At 42.1% G+C, this 21,429-nt stretch overlaps 2 protein-coding genes across 7 annotated transcripts in view; one reads left to right on the plus strand and one right to left on the minus strand.

Moving 5' to 3' along the window:
- The first annotated feature begins 2,848 nt into the window (after window positions 1–2,848).
- On the plus strand, window positions 2,849–4,694 carry socs1a (suppressor of cytokine signaling 1a). Of its 2 annotated transcripts, XM_003454927.5 has the most exons (2): window positions 2,849–3,061; window positions 3,942–4,694. In XM_003454927.5, the coding sequence occupies exon 2, from the start codon at window positions 3,999–4,001 to the stop codon at window positions 4,644–4,646; it is 648 nt and encodes a 215-aa protein (XP_003454975.1). In that variant the 5' UTR covers window positions 2,849–3,061; window positions 3,942–3,998; the 3' UTR covers window positions 4,647–4,694. The 2 variants fall into 2 exon arrangements, with proteins under 2 accessions (XP_003454975.1, NP_001297020.1); NM_001310091.1 differs by lacking the exon at window positions 2,849–3,061 and having other exon boundaries at window positions 3,999–4,646.
- A 10,795-nt stretch (window positions 4,695–15,489) lies between these two features.
- clec16a (C-type lectin domain containing 16A) overlaps window positions 15,490–21,429 on the minus strand; it is a 54,083-nt gene continuing 48,143 nt past the window's right edge. For 4 of the 5 annotated variants that reach the window (XM_013277398.3, XM_013277397.3, XM_013277401.3 and 1 more), the window contains 2 exons: window positions 19,657–19,794; window positions 15,490–17,957 (listed from right to left, as the gene is read on the minus strand). In XM_013277398.3, the coding sequence (XP_013132852.1) occupies window positions 17,362–17,957; window positions 19,657–19,794 (734 nt within the window). In that variant the 3' untranslated portion in view covers window positions 15,490–17,361. The remainder of the gene's footprint in view (window positions 17,958–19,656; window positions 19,795–21,429) is intronic. The other variant, XM_013277400.3, reaches the window with a different exon arrangement.

Consider the following 21,429-nt stretch of genomic DNA (forward strand, 5'->3'; position numbering starts at 1 on the left):
TGAAAAATGCAGCTATTATTGAATTTAATGGTTGCCCTGGTGATATCTTGTATGTATTCACTCATCCATGCACGTTCTGTGCAGCATGCAGCGTGAAGGTGTGCATCTGTCTCTTGATTCTCTCCCTGTTTCACAGAAATGAAACTCATGGAGCATGTGCAAACACTGAAGTAAACACCAAGCGCATTATCATGTAAATGCAAGACACGTGTGCATACACTGTTACAAAACTGCATTGCTCAATGTATCATGATGCAAATTTAGAGTATATCTGCAATGCATGCAAGGAAATCCAACACTGGCATGCAGCACAAGCAGAAGAGGCTGTGGCATGCATCCAGTGTAACAAAATAAATGTGTTTCTCCTCAGGGCTAGATCCTTTAACCCATTACTGGCCTATCAACACAGAGCAGAGTCAAGAGACAAGTAGACCCAGCAGCATTACAACATGCAGATAAGCGTAAGAAAAGTTTGATTAAGCTTGTGAGATATTCTCTGAGCGCAACCACAAAATACACAATTTGCGAGCCAAGCAGGTATTTATCGAGTGCAGCAGTCGAACAAAGACTCAGTAGCCTGTTGGAAGGTCAGCTGTGCTGCTGCCTCAGAAGACAAAAAGCCTGATAGAAGACCGTGAAGTTTCACAATGAGCCGTGAGATCAGTTCTTAAAAATGTAAAGTGATGATTGGCCGTTCTTAAACATCCTCTTCAGTTCTGTGAATTGTTTAAATTTGTATGTGTTACTACAGCAACTTGCACATGGATACTAAAGTTTTCCACAGTAATGCTGCGTGAGGGGGTGTTTCTGCAGTGTCTCTGGGAAAATGAGATGTTTCATAGCGGTGAAGAAGTTGAGCACAGTATCCTGTATCGGTTCAATTAAATTCTGTTTTACTTATAAAGCGCCAAATCCCAACAACAGTGGCTTAAAGCCGATCTTTAATGTAAGATAAAGACCCTACAATAATACAGAGAAAACCCCAGCAATCAAACAACCCACGGCCCGTGAGCAAGAAATTGGCCACAGTGGAAAGGAAACACTCCCCTTTAACTTGAAGAAACCCCCGGCATGTCAAGGTTGGAGGTGAGGGGACGGAGACGGGACAAAAGATGCAAAGCTTATCATGGCTGTGAAGCTCACAGACGGAGCTGGGACATATTTAGAACTATTACTTCTGCTAGTGCAAGCACCAGACTAATCTGATGTTATAAAAAGAAACATGCTCATGCACCTCACACAGTCTGCCTCTGCTATCATATGCCTAACCGTCTGCCTGTCTCTGCCCCTTTAAGTAATTCACATCAGCTGATCTCCAGTCTTTTCCTTAACTTTCAGTTTACTCGTTTTCAGCCTGACAAAAATGACCAGCTGAGGACCGGTTCCTCTCTCTGTAATGTGACACTGAGTATCAACAGCTGCCGCCAGAACAGTTTCATTTCTCTATGCCTGGCAAAAGTGTACTGAGAGACTTGAATGCTCGCAGCTGCAGTAGCAGAAAAGTAAATTTGCCCTCTTTGTCGTTCTTCACACTGCAACGACACTTCTTTAGAAACTAAGCAGAAGTGACCTCATTGACCACTATATCATTTGTGATACAAGCCAAGCCAAGAAGCCGTCATTCCAGATAAAGCATGGATGAAGTACTTTATCCGCAATAACAAGAAATCTGTGAATTCTCGAGTTCAATCGGGGATTGAATGAAATTCAACTTTATTGCCAGATTTCTCTGAAAACATGCTTCACGCCACAGGAAACGCAGGAAGAAATGCACCTCGAGAAAAACACTAAAGCGAGGTTTTCTTTAGGATTTAGACACAAATGAAGCGCCACAGCTGGCTGCTGCTGCCTCCACGCCATGTTACACTAGAAGACTCACACAGGCACACACTCAATTGCTGTTTCACACACTTATTGTGAAACAAATGGCAGGCATAGTACCCTTTTCTGAGAAGTACCACACCTCACATAATCTCATTGGACAATCAGATTTGAATATTCAAGATAAGACATAAAAAAGCCACCATGTGACTCCAGTTAAAGATAATTATTAACTTTACCACAGCCACTAGTTAACTGAAAATCTGATGACTACATATGACTACTCACCTTAGCTGATTGGAGTAAAGTTCTGCAAGCAAAACAGTGAAATTACTGTAAGGATGTCATGCTGTGCACATTTCCACAATGAATTACCCCCAAATGTAAAGGCCCTGCAAAAAAGAGCTGCATCAGGAGCACAAGCATGACTAATTTACAAGCCCAGAACTGTTTGGCTATATGTGTTGGCTATATATGTATTCTTTTTAACATTATTTCTGCAAATAGATGTGCATATTTGCACTTCTTTGACATGTTAAGACACAGGAACGCTACATGTCATCTTTCACCATTAGTATTTGATGGAAAGGGAGATAATTATCAACCTGCAGGGACGAAGTTACAAAGAAAAAAAAACAAAAGGACTGAGCCTGATTTTTTATGCCATCTCTGAACATGAACCGGCATGCATGTTTAGGCAAACAAATCTGAATTTACACCATTTGAATTGATTTTTTTTTTCCAAAAAAAAATATAATTAAGAAAAACTACAAAAAACTACAATCCCTAATGACGAAGTCAATCTAAACACCAACAAAAACTGCTCCCATTACTCGAATATGCCACCTCTTTCTGTAAACGTCCTGCTGTCATGTGGCTTTGCGGTTTTTTGTTTTTTTTTTTTAATTCTTGAAATTTCAGTTCACAGAAGTCAAGAGTAAGCTAGCTCTCGTCCCTCTCTTTAGTTTCACTTTCGTATTCCAAGAAAGGAGGAGGCGGAGCAAAGCCCTCTGTTAAAAAGCCTGTGAACTGTTTACCAAGCTTCACACACACAATCTAACGGCTGGAGCTCAGAGCCCAGAAGGTGTAAAGGTTAACCCCAAATGCAACTGTGCACCCTGCATCCTGACACCCGGGGGATTATTTGCAAGGATTTCTGCTCTTTGCCATCACAGCTTTCGCACTTTGGGATTACAGACCATACGGATCCTTAAACCGCTACATCTGTCAGAACAAAACGGTGAGCCTTTATTTCTCTCTATACATATTTTAAGAAAAGGAAAAAGAAAAAATGGATATATTTGGTTGGGTTGCTTTTGGGGGGTGGAAAATGGCGATGGAGAATCGTGGCTGCTTTTGTTTTATGGGAAGACAGCGTTCAGAAAAATGTTAAACCATTGATCAGGCTCAGGTTTCTCTGAGCGCACTCTGGCTGAAGTGAACGGTAATCATAAGAAACTTTACAAGTCAGAAGTATTCGTCAAGTTTAAGAGATCTGAACGGCTTCAACATGTGATCGTGTCGGATTTATCAGCACAGGTCGTCACCAGTGTTAATCATTACTCTTTCCTTGAATTTAGCTCAACTTCCATCCACTGATGGCGCAAGTTTTTTTTTTCTTTTCCTTTTAGATAATTCGCGTTAAAGAAGGAAGGAAAATACTATTAATCACACAAAGGATACTGTTTATATTTTATTATGGGGGGAAATAGTAAGAACAGGATGCTTTAAAGAAATCAAGTCAATGCATTTCAGCGTAAATATTTTATCTGAATTCTTAGTTAGATGATGCTCAAGTCATTACAGAAGAAGCAGTAAAATACTTTTTGTGTGTGTGAGTGTGTGTGAGTGTGTGTGTGGGGAGGGGGGGGGCTTACGGATTGTACAGTAGTCTGGCTGTGGCAACCATCACTGTCGATTTTATGCCGGCTAAACCGCAGATCCAACTCATAACAAAGCTGAACTGCTCAGTGGAAACTACAAGGCGTTTCTCGTCTATCGCGCACAAGCGCTCTTTCTGCTTTTAGAAGTCTGGGTTTTTTTTAAGCTGCTGTGAAAGTGATGCTAGCCTCAGTTGTGAGTGAAAAAGTCAATGACCTTTCTGTCTGTTTGTCTCTCAGGATGTCAGTGTGGTGGTTAGAGATGGGAGAGGGTCTGGGGCCTCTCTCCCCTGTAGGATGGTAGCCGACGGCACGGTCGAAGGCCATGACAAGACCCGCTTGTCAAGCTTGTCATCATCCTCATCCTCATCCTTGTCTTCCTCCTCCTCCTCAACACTTCGCACCGAAGTGGAGCAGCTTCAGCGTCAAGCCAATCAACACCGCAGGACGCCCTCCGTCTATCTGACTCACTTTCCTACTTTCACCTGCAAGGAGGACTGCAGAATCATCACAGACACAGCGTCCAAGCTCGAGCGCTGCGGCTTCTACTGGGGTCCCCTGGGAGTGGAGGACGCTCACCGCATGCTTCGGGACGCCCCGCTGGGCAGCTTCCTCATCCGCGATAGCCGTCAGAAAGACGTCTTCTTCACGCTGTCCTACCACGCCAAGACCGGACCGGTCAGCGTGCGCATCGACTACAAGCACCAGAAGTTCTCACTAGCGGGCAACGAGCGGTCTTTCCAAACACTCTTTGCCCTCTTGGAGCATTACATCAATTCTCCTAAGAAGAGCTTGAGCGTCCCTTACAGGAAATGGGAACCGACGCTGCAGGAGCTGTGCAGGAAGCGCATCTTGGAGCTGTGTGGAGGGGCAAGCCAGGTTCCAGAGCTGCCGCTCACACATGTCGCCCAAGACTTTCTGTTGGAATTCCCTTACAAACTGTGACCAGCTTGCCATACAAACTGTTGACAGTATTATTTATAATTTCAAGAAGGTCGCCCTTACCAAGTAACAGCAAGGGATTGGTAAAGCCTGTCTGCGACGCAATGGAGATTGAGACTGCTGAGATATGGTTACAGGGAAAACCCTTTGAGCTGAAAAGCTCCCAAATGCTCGAAAAGGGAGAACACGTTAGCAGTCGAGTGCAGACGGCCTCCAGCCGGAGTGGGTTTGTGGCTGACATTTCAACATATATTACCTCTAGAAACTCAACTCCCAGTTTCACATGGACAGAGCACCTTTTGCTCTTGAGGAAGTATGAAAAGTTGGGACGTGCTGCATTAAAAGAAAACTACAGACACAACAGAGCTATTACAGAGATGAAAGAACCGGTGGGCTCGCCTGTGAATGCTGCAGTTCCACTGGAAACTGTAGTCCAACATAAATATTATCCAAGGACGTTAAGAGAGCGGACTTTTAGACGCATGGAGGGATGGCGAACGGTACTGTTGCCGTGCAACAAGGGAGATATATTTTTGTAGCAGGTTTAAATACTCTAATAATGTGGAATGTTTACATCACACATGAATGTCAATCAGCACTGACTCTCGAACTCTGTGAGCTGTCTCATTCTTGAAAACCCAACGGGGGATGTCAGATTGTGTTGAAGACAGGCCTCAAACATGTACTGTAACTTAGCTTTCCTGTCTCCCTCACAAAGCTCACATGTGAGAGTTTCGTGACTGAATTGAACATATTTTTTTTACATGTCTTATTATTCTATTTTAAATAAAGTATTTAAACTCACTGCACTAGTTATGTTTTACTTTTTAACTTTTCCTGTCATTCCGCACTGACTTGTGGGAGTTTTGTGGGAGTTAAGTGAGAGAAGGAGGGACAAACACACACACCCTCACATTACAGACAGGCAGACAGACACGAGGAAATGTGGAAGGTTATTGTACAGTATATCGTCACCGTGGTGATTCATCTCTGTAGGGCAAAGTGACAGGTGGGTGGGGTTACTTTGGTAGTAAATGGACTGTTACGCTTAGATACAGACACACTTACCAGAATCAGGGGGAGAGGTGACACGTAATGAAGTGTGTATGTGTGTGTATGTGTGTGTGTGTTGCTTTTTCAATCTAATTTGGATCCAGTACAGATTAAAATGCTCTCAAGAGGAAGTGGGAAATTTTTGGGGTTAGTGGTTAGACAGATACATGATAGATCAAGGTCAGGCTTCGAGTTATGAGAAATAAACTTTGAGTAGGTAGGAAATGCACTAATTGTATGTTAATGAATACAGTGAGTTGAAGTAATACAAGAAATCCGGTGATAAAAGTGAAGCCAAACTAAACTACAGAAGCACTAACTTAGAGGCTTGCTTTTCAATCAAACCTGGGTTTGTCTTTTCTTTTGATATAATCAGTGCGGCGACAGCAGGTGGGCACACCTGGCTGAGTGTGACTCACATGACTGGAATGTCGGCGTATTTTTTTTAATGAAGGTAGCATTCACACTTCATTGTTACTACCACGCTGCCCTAAAATGAACTAAGGGGTGTGACTAATACCTGATGATAGTGATGCAAGTGTGACAGTACACATACTTAAATAAAGCTGTAGAAGTAGCAGTAGTAGCAGCACAACCTGAGCGGCCTCAGCCGATACTTAAGGCACTTGCGTCTGACTTTTTAGACCTCAGTATGAATGGATTTAAAAGTCATTGTTTGCCTGTTTACATGTGGAGTATCCGGCTTGTGAAGACATTCACAGACTGCCAAACACCAATCAATCTTTTCAAATGTGAGTGTACACAGTGTGAACAGCTCTCAGCTACCTGGGAGTGGACTAAAGTATTGGGCCATGTCACTTAATCTTTGAATTCACATGTTTTCTGTCCCTTTGCTACAAGTGTATAAAGTCAGTCACCTAGCCATGTGGTTTGCCTTTACAAAGATTTGTGAAAGATTTGTGAAAGCTCACTAAAATAGAGTGTGGTGTTGTAATAGGATACCATTGTTCCGGCAACCTTTGTGGCATGGATTCCTATGGCTCAGCAGCTCCCGTGGACACAATGGCTCAGTACTTTTGTCCATGGAGAGCTGCCTATCTTCCAGCCTTCCAAGGCTCTTTCCTGTTGGCTTGTGTACTGCTTAAAGGAAATCTGATGTACTAGTAGAGAATGCTATGATGGTATCCGCTGGTTTACACTTTGGTTTTTACAGAAATCAAAGTGAAGTGGAAGTAGAGCAGGTCATCTACTAACTGGAAGGTTGGTGGTTTGGCCTGGTTGGCTACTGGCGGCTCCAGTCTGCACGCCAAAGTATCGTTGGGGAAGAAACCGAAGCCCAGGTTGGTCTCTGATGTGTTCATCGAAGTGTGAATGTGTGTGACTGTCAGATAGAAAGCACTTGGGTGTGGAAAAAAGTGCGTGTATTAATGGAAGTGAATGGGTGAATGAGGTATGTTGTATAAAGTGCTTTGACTGCTGAAGCAGAGTAGAAAAGCACTATATAAGAATCAGTCCATTTCCATTTAGATATAAAATATAGGATGTTCACGAGTGACCGTATTAGTTGGTGTCAATTGTATATTGTCATATTGCTAATTACTGAAAGAACCAAGCTAAGTGTTAGCCCCCCAGGTGCCAGTTTCCCAGCTGATTAAGCCTTTCCTTTCCTTCCTAAAGTCTGATTTCATGTAAACTGATGTTGTTTTTGTACATGTAAAACTGCAAATGCAGAATGTGTGGGAACTGTGATCTACATGTGACTCCAAAAAAGGTTTATCGCCTAAGAGCATCACAATTTGGCTGAATTTTGCAGTTTCATGACATTTGTGAGAGCAGTGTGTCACCGTTTCACACTGTGAAGAGCACATTTCATTTCTGCTCTGACGTTGTCAGCTTACCTAAACTCTTATCCTTTCCTCACACCTAACCAAAACTCCAACGCTGAAAACCAAACCTTACCAATAAAGCTCTGTGTTCTTTAGGGGAATTTTTTTTTTTTGAAGAGTCTAGACAATTGAAGCCACACACACACACACACACAAACAAACATAAAACAATGAGTCATACTGAATATAATACTCACAGTTGATTCAAGTAAACTTGACTAGTTTGAGGATATAATTACCTCAGCTTGAGGAAGAGGAACACAAACCAAGTCATAGAGTTGATTATGAGTAACGATAATGATTGTAATGCCCTTGCTTATATAGGCGCTATCAGTCATCCATTCTTATAAAGACTTATCATGAAATTATATTTGATATTGACATTTGAGCGCAAGCTGTATCTCGTGGAGTGGGGAGGGAGGGAGTTGAAGGCTGGTGACGAGTGAGTCACACAGCGGCACAGTTTCACTCTGAAGCGTTTTGGTTTTAAGGACATTCCTGACTATTTTGAGAAGTGAAAGGTGAAGTGAGGTGTTCTGCAACTATGTGCTTATCAGCTGATTTCTGTGGAATCCTCCGCGTGGAGTTTTCTGTCCTTTACTTGCACGCGCTTCTACAGAAATCAATTGACAATCAATGCCCAAGGGGAGAGAGAGAGAAAGGGACACTCAGAACGAGGCTGGCGGAGAAATGTAAAAAGAGGAGGTGTTGCATGACGTTCAGTATGAATACGATGCTCCATTTTCAGAACTGTGATTCTGCTGTACTTTTATTGGGAGGGTTCTGATGAAAGAGATCCGCCCATCATCGCAGCACACGACTGCTTCTGCGGTGGAGGCTATTAGCCCCCTTTTAGCTTCCAGGCAGGCTGCTGGAGAGCCTCGCTGCTTGCTTGAGTTTTCTTGGACGAGTCTTTCCTGTTACTTCTTGTTGAGAAGTGATGAAAAAACAGATTTCCCTGAAGAATCATTAGTCATCCATTTCCTGTTTTCCATTTCCTTCTTCCAGTTCTTGTTAGTGGGGATATTTCACAATGAACGATGTGGTGATGGCAGATGTGTGGAATTGCTGGTCATCAGATAGCTGCAGCAAGCTTCAGATCTGACTTTGCTAAAAGCGAAGAGGCTCTTCACTGAACCAATCTTCTTATCATTTCACAGATGACCACGTTGTATAAACAGCCTTCTGGTCATTTTTCCGAAGAAGTAAGAGGGAGGGTCTCACACTGAATTGACGACACCGATCCTGGACATTAGCTATAGCTACGCTCCTCTGCTCTTTGAATCACGTGAGTCTGGTGAAAGCCCCAACCAGACTGGTTGGAGGAGGCAGAAGCGGTTTTTCTAGTTTTTGCTTCATACGATAGTGTGGGAAAAATATGTACAATGCTCATGTCTAAATAGTTCCCAGCTGCTAGGTCATGGCTGCAGCATTTCCAGACTTCTTAACAAGAGGAACACACACACAAATAATTAAATTTTTTCTCAAACGACTAGACCAGGGGTGGGCAATCTCAGTCCACGAGGGCCGGTGTTCCTGCAGGTTTTAGATCTCACCTTGGGTCAACAAATGGTAAATGGACTGATTCTTATATAGCGCTTTTCTACTCTCCCGGAGTACTCAAAGCGCTCTATACAACATGCCTCATTCACCCATTCACACCCACTCATACAAGCACTTCTAAACTCAAGTGCAACGTAAACTACATTCATACACATTCATACTCCGATGAACGCATCGGAGGGCAACTCGGGGTTAGTATCTTGCCCAAGGATATTTGGCATGCAGACTGGGGAAGCCAAGGATCGAACCACCAACCTTCCGATCAGTAGCTGATCTGCTCTACCACCTGAGCCACAGCCACCTCAACACACCTGAATCACATGATTAGTTCGTTAGCAGGCCTCTGGAGAACTTCAGGACATGTTGAGGAGCTAATTTAGCCATTTAAGTCAGCTGTGTTGGTTCGAGGACACATCTAAAACCTGCAGGGACACCGGCCCTCGTGGACTGAGATTGCCCACCCCTGGACTAGACAATCACATTTGATCTGATTCCCTCGTTGGATTCAAGACATACGTCTTTCATGAGTATAGCAGGTACAGTAGTAGCAGTAGCAGTTGTAAAAGTAGTAGTAGTAATAGTAGTAGGACAAATTTATATTATATATCCATATCATATCACTGTAAACCAACACAGTGACCTAAACAACCTACTAACCAAACCTAACCAAATAAAGCAATCAAGATGTGATTGCAGTGCAGACTTTTAGCTTTAATGAATGGGGAGCATGTAGCTGAATCTGAGTACACTTCAGAATTCATCAGCAGTCACATCTTCAATTAGTTGTTTCTCTCTTACTCTAGACTTTCCCCATCATTCTGGTACAAATTAATCTCGGTTTCATGTGTCAAGAACTAAGCAGGCAAGTCTAATCTAGCCATCTTGTTCTTGAGTGTACTGATATTCAAAGTATCTTCTCTCGCAATATCTTTACAGTCTAATGTAAAGATATCAAATGCAAGTTCAGAACTTGAAATCAACCTCAGGTCTTTTACCCACTTGATATGTCATTGAACAACGAGGAAACAGGTCTCACCTGTAATTGCGATTCAGTCAATTGTTCAGTTACCTTTGAGTCTTTGTAAATGAGTTCTGTGTAGGAGTATATTGCTGTAACTCCTAAGCAGTTCTTCCAAACTTTAATGAGGTCCCTTGAAGTAAAGCTGAACATCTGAGACAAAATGTCAATAAAGTGTCGTTGTCCAAACGTGTATGGATCCAACTGCATATGTAATGAACAAACAGTTTCATGCTTAATTATCCTTCAGTAAGCATATTTTACTAAATACTTAACCTATGACTTACATTGTGGGTGGTTGCAACTAATAACTGATATTAAGGGTACACCATAGAGCCTTGTAACTGGTAGTAGGATTATGCAGTATAACACAGAGGGACATAAGAGTGCGCCAGCAAAAGATAGAAAACCATCGACCCCTTCACTTTGTGACCAATGTTAATTTTACATTATCTACATCTACTTGTCTGCCCTCAGACTCAGGTAAATGAAAAAGGAAAGAAAAGACCATATTTAAGTTTTTCCCCCTAAAATAAAGCTCAGATTTAAAAATTTTCACATGAAGTGCTTGTTATCTTTGCATTATTACGCAGAGACGTCAAAGAGACTTTTAAATGGTCCATCATTCATTGCTTTGTGTACTCCTTGAGAACATTTTGAATTACCGACACTTACGAGGAACTTGACATTGTGCAGTTACCAGAACAATTTCAGATCCTTGAGTCACAGAACAGCAATTTATGTTTATGCTTTGGCCTCCTCCCTCCCCCCCCGACACCCACACGCACCCACACACACTTGGTTTTGAAATGAATTTGTGCGTGTCTTGAAAAGTGTCAAAGAGGCACACTTTGACTTCATTCCATGATTTATCATATCAGAAATACCTGACTGTCATCCATCTACAGCCTGTAGCTAGCATGAGTGTGTTTACCAGAAAAGGTCATAGGGTAATTTGGCCAGAATAACATCTTAACTAACTTAGCCTCAACCCAAGGTAACAAAATCTGCCTTCTAGGTCTCCTAACACGTTGAAGGACATTCAAAGCTCTTTCAGCTTTTACAATATCCCCAACACGAGTGTCTGAAGTGCACACATAAACCTTGACAGAGCTCCCCTTGCGTTTATGGATGGCTGGAGACACTCACTGTTGTCCCTCTCTCTCGAACTGATATCAGTGATGATTTGAACCAAAAATTTGTCATTGGATTCGTCATACCATGAATTTCAGATACTGTTCCTCTTCTGTAGATAGGCTTGATGCTTTCTTTGTCCTTCACTTGTCCAATTTCCTCAAATACTTTAAGGACACACTGCACACCATGTTGAGATAGGCCAAGTTTTCACCTAATAGCTCTTTGGGAATCACATTGTTGGTGCAAAGTTCCTATTTTATGTCTATCAAACTGTGTCATCTTTGGCAATTTTCACAGATTTAACTAAAGACATGGAAATTGTTGGGACTTGCCTCTAAAAACGATCAGGTACAAGGGCTGCACTGAAAATGAGTGAAACACCAGCCAATGTCCAAAGAAAAAACTTCGAAAGACCTTCAGAAAGTCTAAAGAACTACTGCTGTGATAAGTTATTGCTGATCAGATAAAACAAAAGAAAACAAATCACATGAAATCTTGTTTCCTTGGAAGCAAAATATAGAGAAATGATGGATGACTCAAGACTTTTGCACAGCACTAAATATCACAGTGTAAAAAAGACATGGTGCGGGTGGGGGGAGTCAGGCGCTTAAGCATTTCTTAGCGGAGCGCAGTCACTTCCTGGAATTTGTACTGTTTGCCTGGTGATACTAAGAGCTAGCTGTTTCCCGTTTCCAGCCTTTGGGCCAAGTTAAGAAAAATTACTTTTGTCTGCTGCACATTGTGGCACACAAGTCTCCTTAAAACATTACAACTGTTCTACACGTTATACTTAATCCATTTCTACTAAAGCTGCCAAACGCTCGCAAAGGTAACCTCAGTTCAGCTGCACCGTGCACCACGAACAAAACCAGAGTGTAAGTGCACCAGTTATCTTTGATCAACTGCATCATCTTAAAAGTGGCACATATGTAGTACGATCCACTTTTAAAGAGAATCATCGTTTCATACATACGAAACACACATGAGTGCACAGACTAATCTCCAATTATCGCAGTCACTGCGGTTAGTACAGAGAAAACACACACACCGAGTGTTGCTGCAGTACCAGGAACCTCTTCACTTTTACGCACACATCACCAGACTTCCCTGAAGAGAGGAACCGCGATAAACAAAAAAAAAGTTGACACGTACAGACCACACAATGACTGAGGGTTCCTGCAGCAGCCACAGGACCATAACATAAAGGTGCGAAGCGTAACGTCATAGGCTCAAGCATATTACCTCTCACATGCACATGCACATGCAAATTCAAGTCAAAAAGCCTCATACTTGGAAACATCCTCATTATATTTGTTAGAACTGCGGATTAAAAAATGTTTCTTTTTAAAGAAATGTCAGATATCTACATCGAAGTTTCATAGTGACATCAAGGTGGTTGTTTCACCTTTGTCCTGATGACTCCCCAGATTTTAGGGCCAGATTTTGAAGGCCTGATTTCTCAGAAATCACCATGTTTCAAAACCAAATACATCTGAACTAAAATTCAATCAAATGACAAATCAGCCTTAAAAATATTCTGCGAATCCCTTGTGTGTGTGTGTTACTTGACACCAAACTCAGTCGGCGCGTCAGAAAGGAAATGCAACCCAAACATCAGTGGAAATCTTCCCACACTCTCAGAAACACAGAGGAGAACCTCCTCTGCTGTGCTAGAGTATCGAGCTGTGATTCTGTGAAGAGGGGAAAGAAAACCACAAGCAAAAGAAATGAGCACCATCCTCTCTCACTTTCTGTCTGCAAGTAAAACCTGAAGGGCACTCAGAGAGCACAGACCTCAACCAAGGCCAAAAGTCCACTATTGTCATTAGTGGACTGGGCTAAATGCCTTTTTTTGAAAAGTGGATGCCCAAAGTGATCAAAAGCCAGACAGTTTGTTTTTTTAAAGGCTTTCTCAAAACAATGTTTCGATTAAGTGCAGTGGAAAAGTACTTTTTAAAAGCCAAAATCCATATGATAATGTGACTTGGTCTAGGGATCATCTGTCAAAGCTGAAAACAGACTGATCCACACACCATATAAAGTTTGTTGTATGGGGGGTTTGAACACAAGGTTATAGACTGCCTTGTGATATAAAATGTATTTGTCTTGAACTCCCATACCACTCAACACAGAGGTGTAAGTGCGAGCCTTTTGATAGTCTGTAAATATCCATCAATGCGTCAACTTTGTTCCACTTATCAGAGTCATGTCTACCAAGTGTTGGCAGTCTATCGTATAGCTAGCAAGGATAATCTGTGCACATTTTAGAGACATGTTTTTATGAAATCCAACATTGGGATCATTGAACTTGCCCTGACTCATTGATTTCAAAGGTACCTCATGTGCTACATTGCTTATGGGACAGAAAACACCATTTAAAAAGTGAAGCTAATGCTAAAACGCTCAGCTTAAACAGCCAATTAGTCCCTAGAGGATTTTTTTTTTAAAGTGACTACCTTGACTTTTAAAACTCACCTGTTTAAATCTTAATATTACTTAAAATTATACACAATTAAGCCTTTTGCAACACTGAGTAACAGGTGAGGGCGGACTTGGCTGCTAGCTGGAAGCTAGGTGTCACCTGAGCTAACCTTTCGTCAAACAGGCCCAGAGAGTTGCCAGTGACTCGCTGCCAACCACCAGTTGGTAGGGAAAAATGTGTATTTCGCATGTGGTTGGTGAAAGGTTGCTGGAAGTTTCAGGTTGTCGTGATATCAGTCCCAAAGTTGGTGCTCTCCAAGCTACTACTGTGGTCACCTGCAGCTTGTACAGAAGACGCTGATTTGTCTGTAAATACTCACTCATTTACTCTCAGAGCAGTAGTGAAACTTGAAAAAGGATGACACAATGTAGGGAAGTATTGCTCAAGACCACTTAAAAAAAACACACACGCAAAAACAAAACAAGTCTGGTGCCTGGGATGCAAAATTTAAAGAAATGAGGTTCCATTTGCACAATACTGTAAATTACAGTGCAAAAAACTAACTTGTGCGGGTGAGCAGAGTCATGTGCTGAACCATTTCTTAGCAGTGTGCATGCACTGGAATGTGCAGTTTTCCTAGTGATAAGTAGAGCTAGCAGTTTCCCCATTACGGGCGTTTGTACCAGGTTAATAGAAATGACTTTTTTCTGCTGTATATTGTGGCACAGAAATTCTTTAAAACGTTACAAGTCAGCCTGTACTTCAAAGTGCTAATTATTATGCATTACTTTAAGCGTTAACGAGACTTAAATGCGTGGGTTTGGAAAGACGGTTTATCTTCAAAGTGCCTTCAAAGGAAAAGTTGTACCTCAGCACAAATTTTACTTTGAAGGAGAAAGTTTGCCATTTGTTTTTCATATTTTCACTGCTTGTAGTTTGCAAGTGTTTGTAGACAACTCTTCCATCTTCCATGCACACTACTGGCAAACGGAGCTACTGACCAAACCAACCCCAGGCAGATGTTTGCTGTAACAGCGTATACCTCGATGCAACCACTTGCCAACTAGTTGTGGAATACACACTTTTCCCTAGTAACCGCTGGTTACCATGGGGTGACTGACTAGTCTGTAGGCCTGTGTGAATGGGGCTGCCAGGTCTTACATCTGGGTGGGAAATGCACATTTCTACCTTGCGACTGGAGGTTGCTAGATGGTCGCCGACAGGTCTCTAGGCCAGTGTGACTAACAACCGAAAGAGGACCTGTCTTTGTGGTACTCATTTATTTTAAAGCATCATCATATTCTGCTGATCTGAAATTGGGTTGCAGCGGAAGGAGGCTGAGCAGGTTATTCCAGATATCCTCCTCCACAGCAACACTTTCTCTTTCTCCGGCACTCCCAAGCCTGATAAGATAAGATTTCTCAAGTATACCCAGGGCCTCCTGCTTGCGTGCATCTGGAAAATCTCCAAGGGGAGGTGCCCAAGAGGCATCCTAAACCTAAGCCTTTTAAAGCAATTAAAAATAAATTATCTGCTAAACAACGGTGTGTTTAATTGTAAAAGGTTTTACACCATTTAAGCCTAATTTGCAGTTGTATCTGTTGACCTAAAAAGCTAGCTAGCTTCAGGTGATAAGTATAAATCCAGCTTCTCATAACCTCTATCTTTACAAACCATTGGATAATGCACATCTTTTATATACAGCCTGTGGCTTGCGCATCCGCCAACTTTTCTCTGACTCATCAGTCAGTCAGCTACATAGTCTGCTTGGCGGAGATAATAATAAGGTTCACACTGCTGTGTCACTGTTGTTAAGTAGAATAATTTATTGCATTTCTTTATTTAGTCATCTGTTTCAGTTAATTAACAATAATTACAGGTTTAAAAGCTCATAGCATTTACAGAGCATACAAACTTCTCACACACACACACACACATACACTCTACAATCAGAGACTTATGGAAGCTTGTGACTGCATGTTTTGGTAGAGATTGGTAGTGGTTGCAGGGAACATGAAAATATGCTCCCTGCAAAGCCTCTTATCAACTCTCCAAACTGTGCCAAGCCTCTTCAGCATGTCTGTGAACTTCACTATCATTCGGCTGCTATTTACAGTAGCAAGATGGAAATAATAAGAGACCGTATTGCTCCGAAGTTCTCATTTTAGAAACTTGTTGAGGACTGTACAGTTAAAAAAATAAGAATGTTCCGAGCATTAAGACTTCAGCTGCGTGAGGATGGCACAGAAAAAGATGGTGTGTGAGCGAGGAGGAGGTGAATGGCAGGAAATTATGGGAATAGATGGACTGAAGAGTGTGCTTTAATCCTATAATTTACAAATCAAGTCATAAATTCAAGTTAAAACACACCAGTTTCATTCAAATTGATCAAACACTGCTGTTTGGAGAGACAGGTTACCCATTACATTCATTTCTCCCCTCGTTGGTTAGCTCTTAAGATTATTGCAGTAGTAAAGCTTCATTCATCTGATTAAAAGAAAAAGGAAAAAGAAGAGGAGCATGTGAGGGTTTCCCCCCGTGACACTCATGTGAGAGCTATGACTTGTTCCTGAAAAAATGTAACTGTAATGCCACAAGAATAACGAAAAAATCCAAATACTGTGTTTTAGCAATTTTTGGAGGCAGTAAGCTCTTTTTTTTTTTAAATAAACTCTTTTTCGAATTAAGGTGTGAAAGCATTTATCTAGCCAAAGCCAGATCCATGGAGAATGAGCTCATGTTAGCGTGTCAGGAGGAAACCAGCAGATACATTCAACCCAAGTGTTGTTTTGTGCAGACTTGAACATCCAACATCACTAACATTAACCTGTGAGTTTAATTCAACAAACCAACTTTTACTTTTCTAAAATAAACAATAAATAGCTTCTCAGTTAGCAACCTGTGTCCCTACAGACTCTCAGAGTGAATGAATAACTGAATGAACAGACCTGAGCAGTACTGTTCCAGTTATTTTACAGCCCTTGAGCGATTCCGATCAGATTTCCCATTAATTCTTTTGGTTAGTCATGGCACCAATTGGTTATTCAGCTTTATGAATTAGATGAGATGATGAACATTTACAATTTGAGACCTGCTCCCTCCTAGCTTATGCTAGAGCTGACTTGATAAATTTTTAAATGCGCTGCTCACTAAATGGAAAAATATGTAAAACCTACAAACACGCCCCACCCAACCCAGCAGCAGTTGCAGGGTAACAGAAACTGCTAACCCATCTGACATGCAGTGGTGTTCTGTGTTTAGCATAGTCGTGAACACCACCGAAAAGCATGTGGTGACCCGGTATGTGAAAATATGACACAAAAATAGGTCTTCGAAAAGTGCAGCTCGCAGCAGTAGTGTGTGGTGTGTGTTTGAGCTCATACACAATCAGAATGAGTAAAAAACGTTGCTGGTTGCGCGCCTCGACACACATGTGCCAAAAAAAGAAAAAAAAAAGAAGAGAAAAACACGAGCTTAGAAAGCACAGAAAGCCAGATGTGCTTTGAGCCCTCGTTGACCAGTGCCTGTTTTGAGTCTTTCTTCATGTGCAAATACAAAATGTTGAGATGCCTCCGAAAGCCTCTTGGACTATTCACATCACTTTCTAACCTACAGTTTCCATCATGAGCTTGGTATGTTACCTATCACACTGGTGACTGCACGAGTACTGCATGTTCCTTAATCCAGCTCAGGTGAGTCTGGTGTTTCAGTGTCTAACTCTGCATTATCAGATTCTGCAGCTGTCACGCCTTCTCTTTCTTGCTCGAGGTCCCCATTAAGCTCTTTAGGTGTGCCTTCACCTTGTATTTCATCTGTTCTCTCTAGAACCTCATCTGTGGGTGTGACCGTCTCAGTCGTCTCAGTGGTTTCCTCTTTTACCGTTGCATCTGTTTCAGTCTCATCTATCGGCGAGCCGTCCTCCTCGTCTTTCCTAACCAACTCGGCGTCCCCCTCCTCCTCCTCCTCCTCCTCTGCGATAGAGGCATCTGGTCTCTGTAGGGACTGAGCCGCTGTGACGTGGCCGGTGCACAGGTGCAGGCGAGGTGGGTCGGCAGGCGGCAGCAGGGTGAGTGACTCCACGCTCAGGGTGTCTGCGCTGTTGTCGGTAAGGAGTGAGATAGTGGGCTGGGAGGCTGGGGTGAGGCTCGGGGCCAGGGCTGGAGCTGGAGCTGGGGTTGAGGGAGCAGAGGAGACTAATGTTACTTCTCCACCTCCTCCTTCACCTTCTCCACCTGAGGACGAGGGCGGAGTGTGCTCCAAAAGTATACCATCATCTAGGAGAGTGATAGAGAAGACAGTGAGGGAGCTTTTCTAAGGATTAGAAATTGGGTTGGCTTGTAGTACAATCCACAAGTCTTTGCATAACAGACAAAAACTTTTGAGTGCTCTCTTATTCACAGGGTGTCACAGCAACCGCTAACTCTGGATGTTAGATTTAGCAGATTTTCACACTAGTGCCCTTCCTGATAAAACCCCAAAGGAATCTGTGTCTCCTCCTGGGATCAAACCAGGGATCTTTCACTTGTTGGTTAAATGTGTACAATTGTTCCATATTCCATTTTGGCAAAATTCAGTATTTTCCAATTCTAAAGGTTTCTGAAACCTTTAGAATTTTAAATATACACAGCCAATAGGAACCTGAGACCACTGAGGATTTGCATCAACTGGAAATCGAGGCACAAAAGGCACTCTTGTTTACACTGTAAAGAATCTGCCAGTCCCCGCTGACAAGGTTAAGACTATTTTCTAAGCCTCTTAGAGCCTAAATGTCCTCCATCATGGAACCACTGCACAATCTGATTTTAGTAGCTGTAGCAACAGGAGCAATACTAACACAAACCCAGCCCTGACTGTATACTGCAAACTACGATGTAGGCATACTTACATCGTAAGAGAGTGAGGTATGTTTCACAAGATTAAACAACAACAGAAAAGCTGTTCTAGAGTAATAAAATAAACTAGTGTGTTTGTATGATTTGGAAACATTTGGTTTAGCCTGCTCCATCTCCACCCACATTTACGTCTTTAAAAAAAACAAACAAAAACAAAACAGTTTCATCTATCCAACTCCTGCATCAAAAGCATCGCTGTTCTACTGCTATCAATCCCATCAGTGAATCCGATCAGAGCGGCCTTTACCTGCTTTGGTATTTAATTCAATGATTCCCAGTTTATCATATGGTTGGTGGTTCAATCATGGGCCCTTACATATCACAGTGTTATTGTGTAAATACTAAACCCCAAAAATGATCAATATATCATCATACATGTCTGTGTAGAGGGTGCACACGCAGATTATAGCTTTCTATAATCTTATGTGTAAAGTCCCTTAAACAGCTGATAAGCCTCACTGTTTTCTCTTTTATTCAAACACTGTGCCTCCCTGCACATTCAGAAGATGGCCATGCTGGAGCACCTCTTAACTGACGCACAGGTCGTCATGCATACGTTGCTTTGCAAGGTTGACTATTGCAAGCTTGACATAAAAGTGGACTTATGAGCAAGAAAATGGCTGTTAGTCAATTTTTATTTATACAGCACCAATCCACAACAGTCGCTTCATGTAGCAGCAATCTACTGAATCTGCAGGGGAACAGAGCTGTGTTGTAAACATTTAACTGATGTGGGAGGTAGCCAATACGATTATTTACATTGTCACGTTGACCACACATAGGCATCTATACGACACAGTGAAACACCACTGCCAGCTACTGTGGTTTTGGAGGTTTGTGTATGTAGTTGTATTATAGTTACACCCAAAACTCTCCATATGCCAAGGAGGTATGTGTGCATGCATTGTAACGCGAATATAGTTGCTCGGCATACTGGCGTGCTACAATAATTTGCAAAGGACTGAGTTCCTTTGTCACTTAAATGTTTTATTTAAATTCAGAGCATGCGTAATATAAGTTTGTCTTTATGCTTACGCCTGCAGGAGCTGTGGTGGTTTGTGTGCGTCCATGTGAGCGTTACCTGCAGGGCTCTGAGCTGATGTCGTGCTTGCAGTAACAGAGTCGCATCGCCCCGTGCTCCCGCTTCCACTGGAGGGAGGTGAGGGTGAGGAGAGGGGTGAGGGAGTGTGCTGGGGCACGCAATGAGCCACTGCAAACCCTGGAATGAGTGCAACAGACAAACTCTGTTTACCCTTGCCATTAGTAACTCAAACTCTCTCTTAAGTGTTCTCGGCTACAAACACACATAAAAAGAGCCGTTTTTTATTCCAATATTCTACAAAATAAACTAATTAATGTGGCTCGTAAAAAAGCTTGGGTAGAATTTAGAAACCTCTATTCTTGGCCAGATCTCACAGCTTGCAAACATTTTCCAAGAAAAGGTGTCTGTTCTTGATTTAGAAAAGGCTTGATTTGAACTTCATCTGCAAGCTACTTGTTTCCACAATGAATCCAGCTCATCCAGATGTTATTTTGCTTAACCTACATATTCCCAGCTCAGTTCCTTAGGAGCCCATGGCTGTTACATATTAGCATAAGGGTCAGTGTATCACAAGCATTTACTGATGTCACGATAACTTTTACCTACCCACTGGGACACCTGTGGCAAAAGCCGATATGTTTTTGGATGTCTGTCTGTCTCCTTTTAAATGTGGAATCTCTTGAACATCTGAAGATAATTTCTTCAAGTGTGACACCAACTTTTACTTGGACTCAAGGATGAACTAATTAGAATTTAGTGAACAAATAAATAATAAAATCAAGGGCACAGTGACCTCGAAGTTACTGTGGAGGGAAGCTTCATTATATTGCATGAGACTCATTTGGATATGAGGGTGAACTGAGTAAAATGTGATGGTCAGTCAGACCTGTACCTAAATAAAAACCCTGCAGTCGTACCTCAGGATGTTCAGTGCTATTCGTTACACTATTTCACTGCAAAAAACGATGAAACTATGATTTCACTGTGACACTTTCAGGACATTATTCACCACCACAACTCAGCAACAGAAGCAGCGTATTTAATATTTGGGCAGATACAAATTTGGTAACACAAGCCCTTTATACCTGCTTGCACACTACACACACTAGACTGACATGGCATGCAATCGTAGTAATTCAAGCTCTGAACTGTTTCAGCTGAGGTAATGATAGCATGTCAAGATTTAAGAACAGGCTTCTTTTTCCATTTTAATCTACCTAAGGTGTTGCCCTCTGGAAAAATAAAACTACTAAATGGGTGCCTTGTAACTCCAGAGAAGATTCTCATGCTAAGGAGGGCAAAAGAGTCATATTCAGGAACTGAAGATACAGTGAGTACAGTGATATAACCCATGGAAATCCATTGAAAAGGGATTATATTACTGTACTCACTGGGACTCACTCACAGGGATTATATTACAGGAACAGACAGAACGACCAAAGTAAGGCATAACAGTACAAACAGTATTCACTGCTTTATCGAGTGAGGAACCATATACAGGGAACTTCAACAGATATCAAAATAGGCCTAGCCACATCACTGTGAGGTTTTAGAACCACATAGATTTCTCCAAGCCAATCAGCATAGATCAGGCTATGTAACAGATAGTGACATCATTGCTTCTAACCAATCAGCAGTAACCCACAGCATTTCGACTTCACCGTTCTTTTGGAATTTGGGAAATTCGGTTTTGCGCCCCTGCCCACTCTTTCATCTGTGGTCATAATACTGAAACTAACAGTGGTGGGTTGATGACACTCACACATTGTGTGGTTGAATAGTTGCCCTAAATGTTCAGATATGTGTTGTTTG

This window comes from Oreochromis niloticus, linkage group LG4 (genome assembly GCF_001858045.2).
Source record: "Oreochromis niloticus isolate F11D_XX linkage group LG4, O_niloticus_UMD_NMBU, whole genome shotgun sequence".
Lineage (NCBI taxonomy): Eukaryota > Metazoa > Chordata > Actinopteri > Cichliformes > Cichlidae > Oreochromis > Oreochromis niloticus.

Bases quoted from the DNA above. Each gene is read 5' to 3' on its own strand.
- socs1a (XM_003454927.5), top strand. From the start codon at position 3,999: ATGGTAGCCGACGGCACGGTCGAAGGCCATGACAAGACCCGCTTGTCA.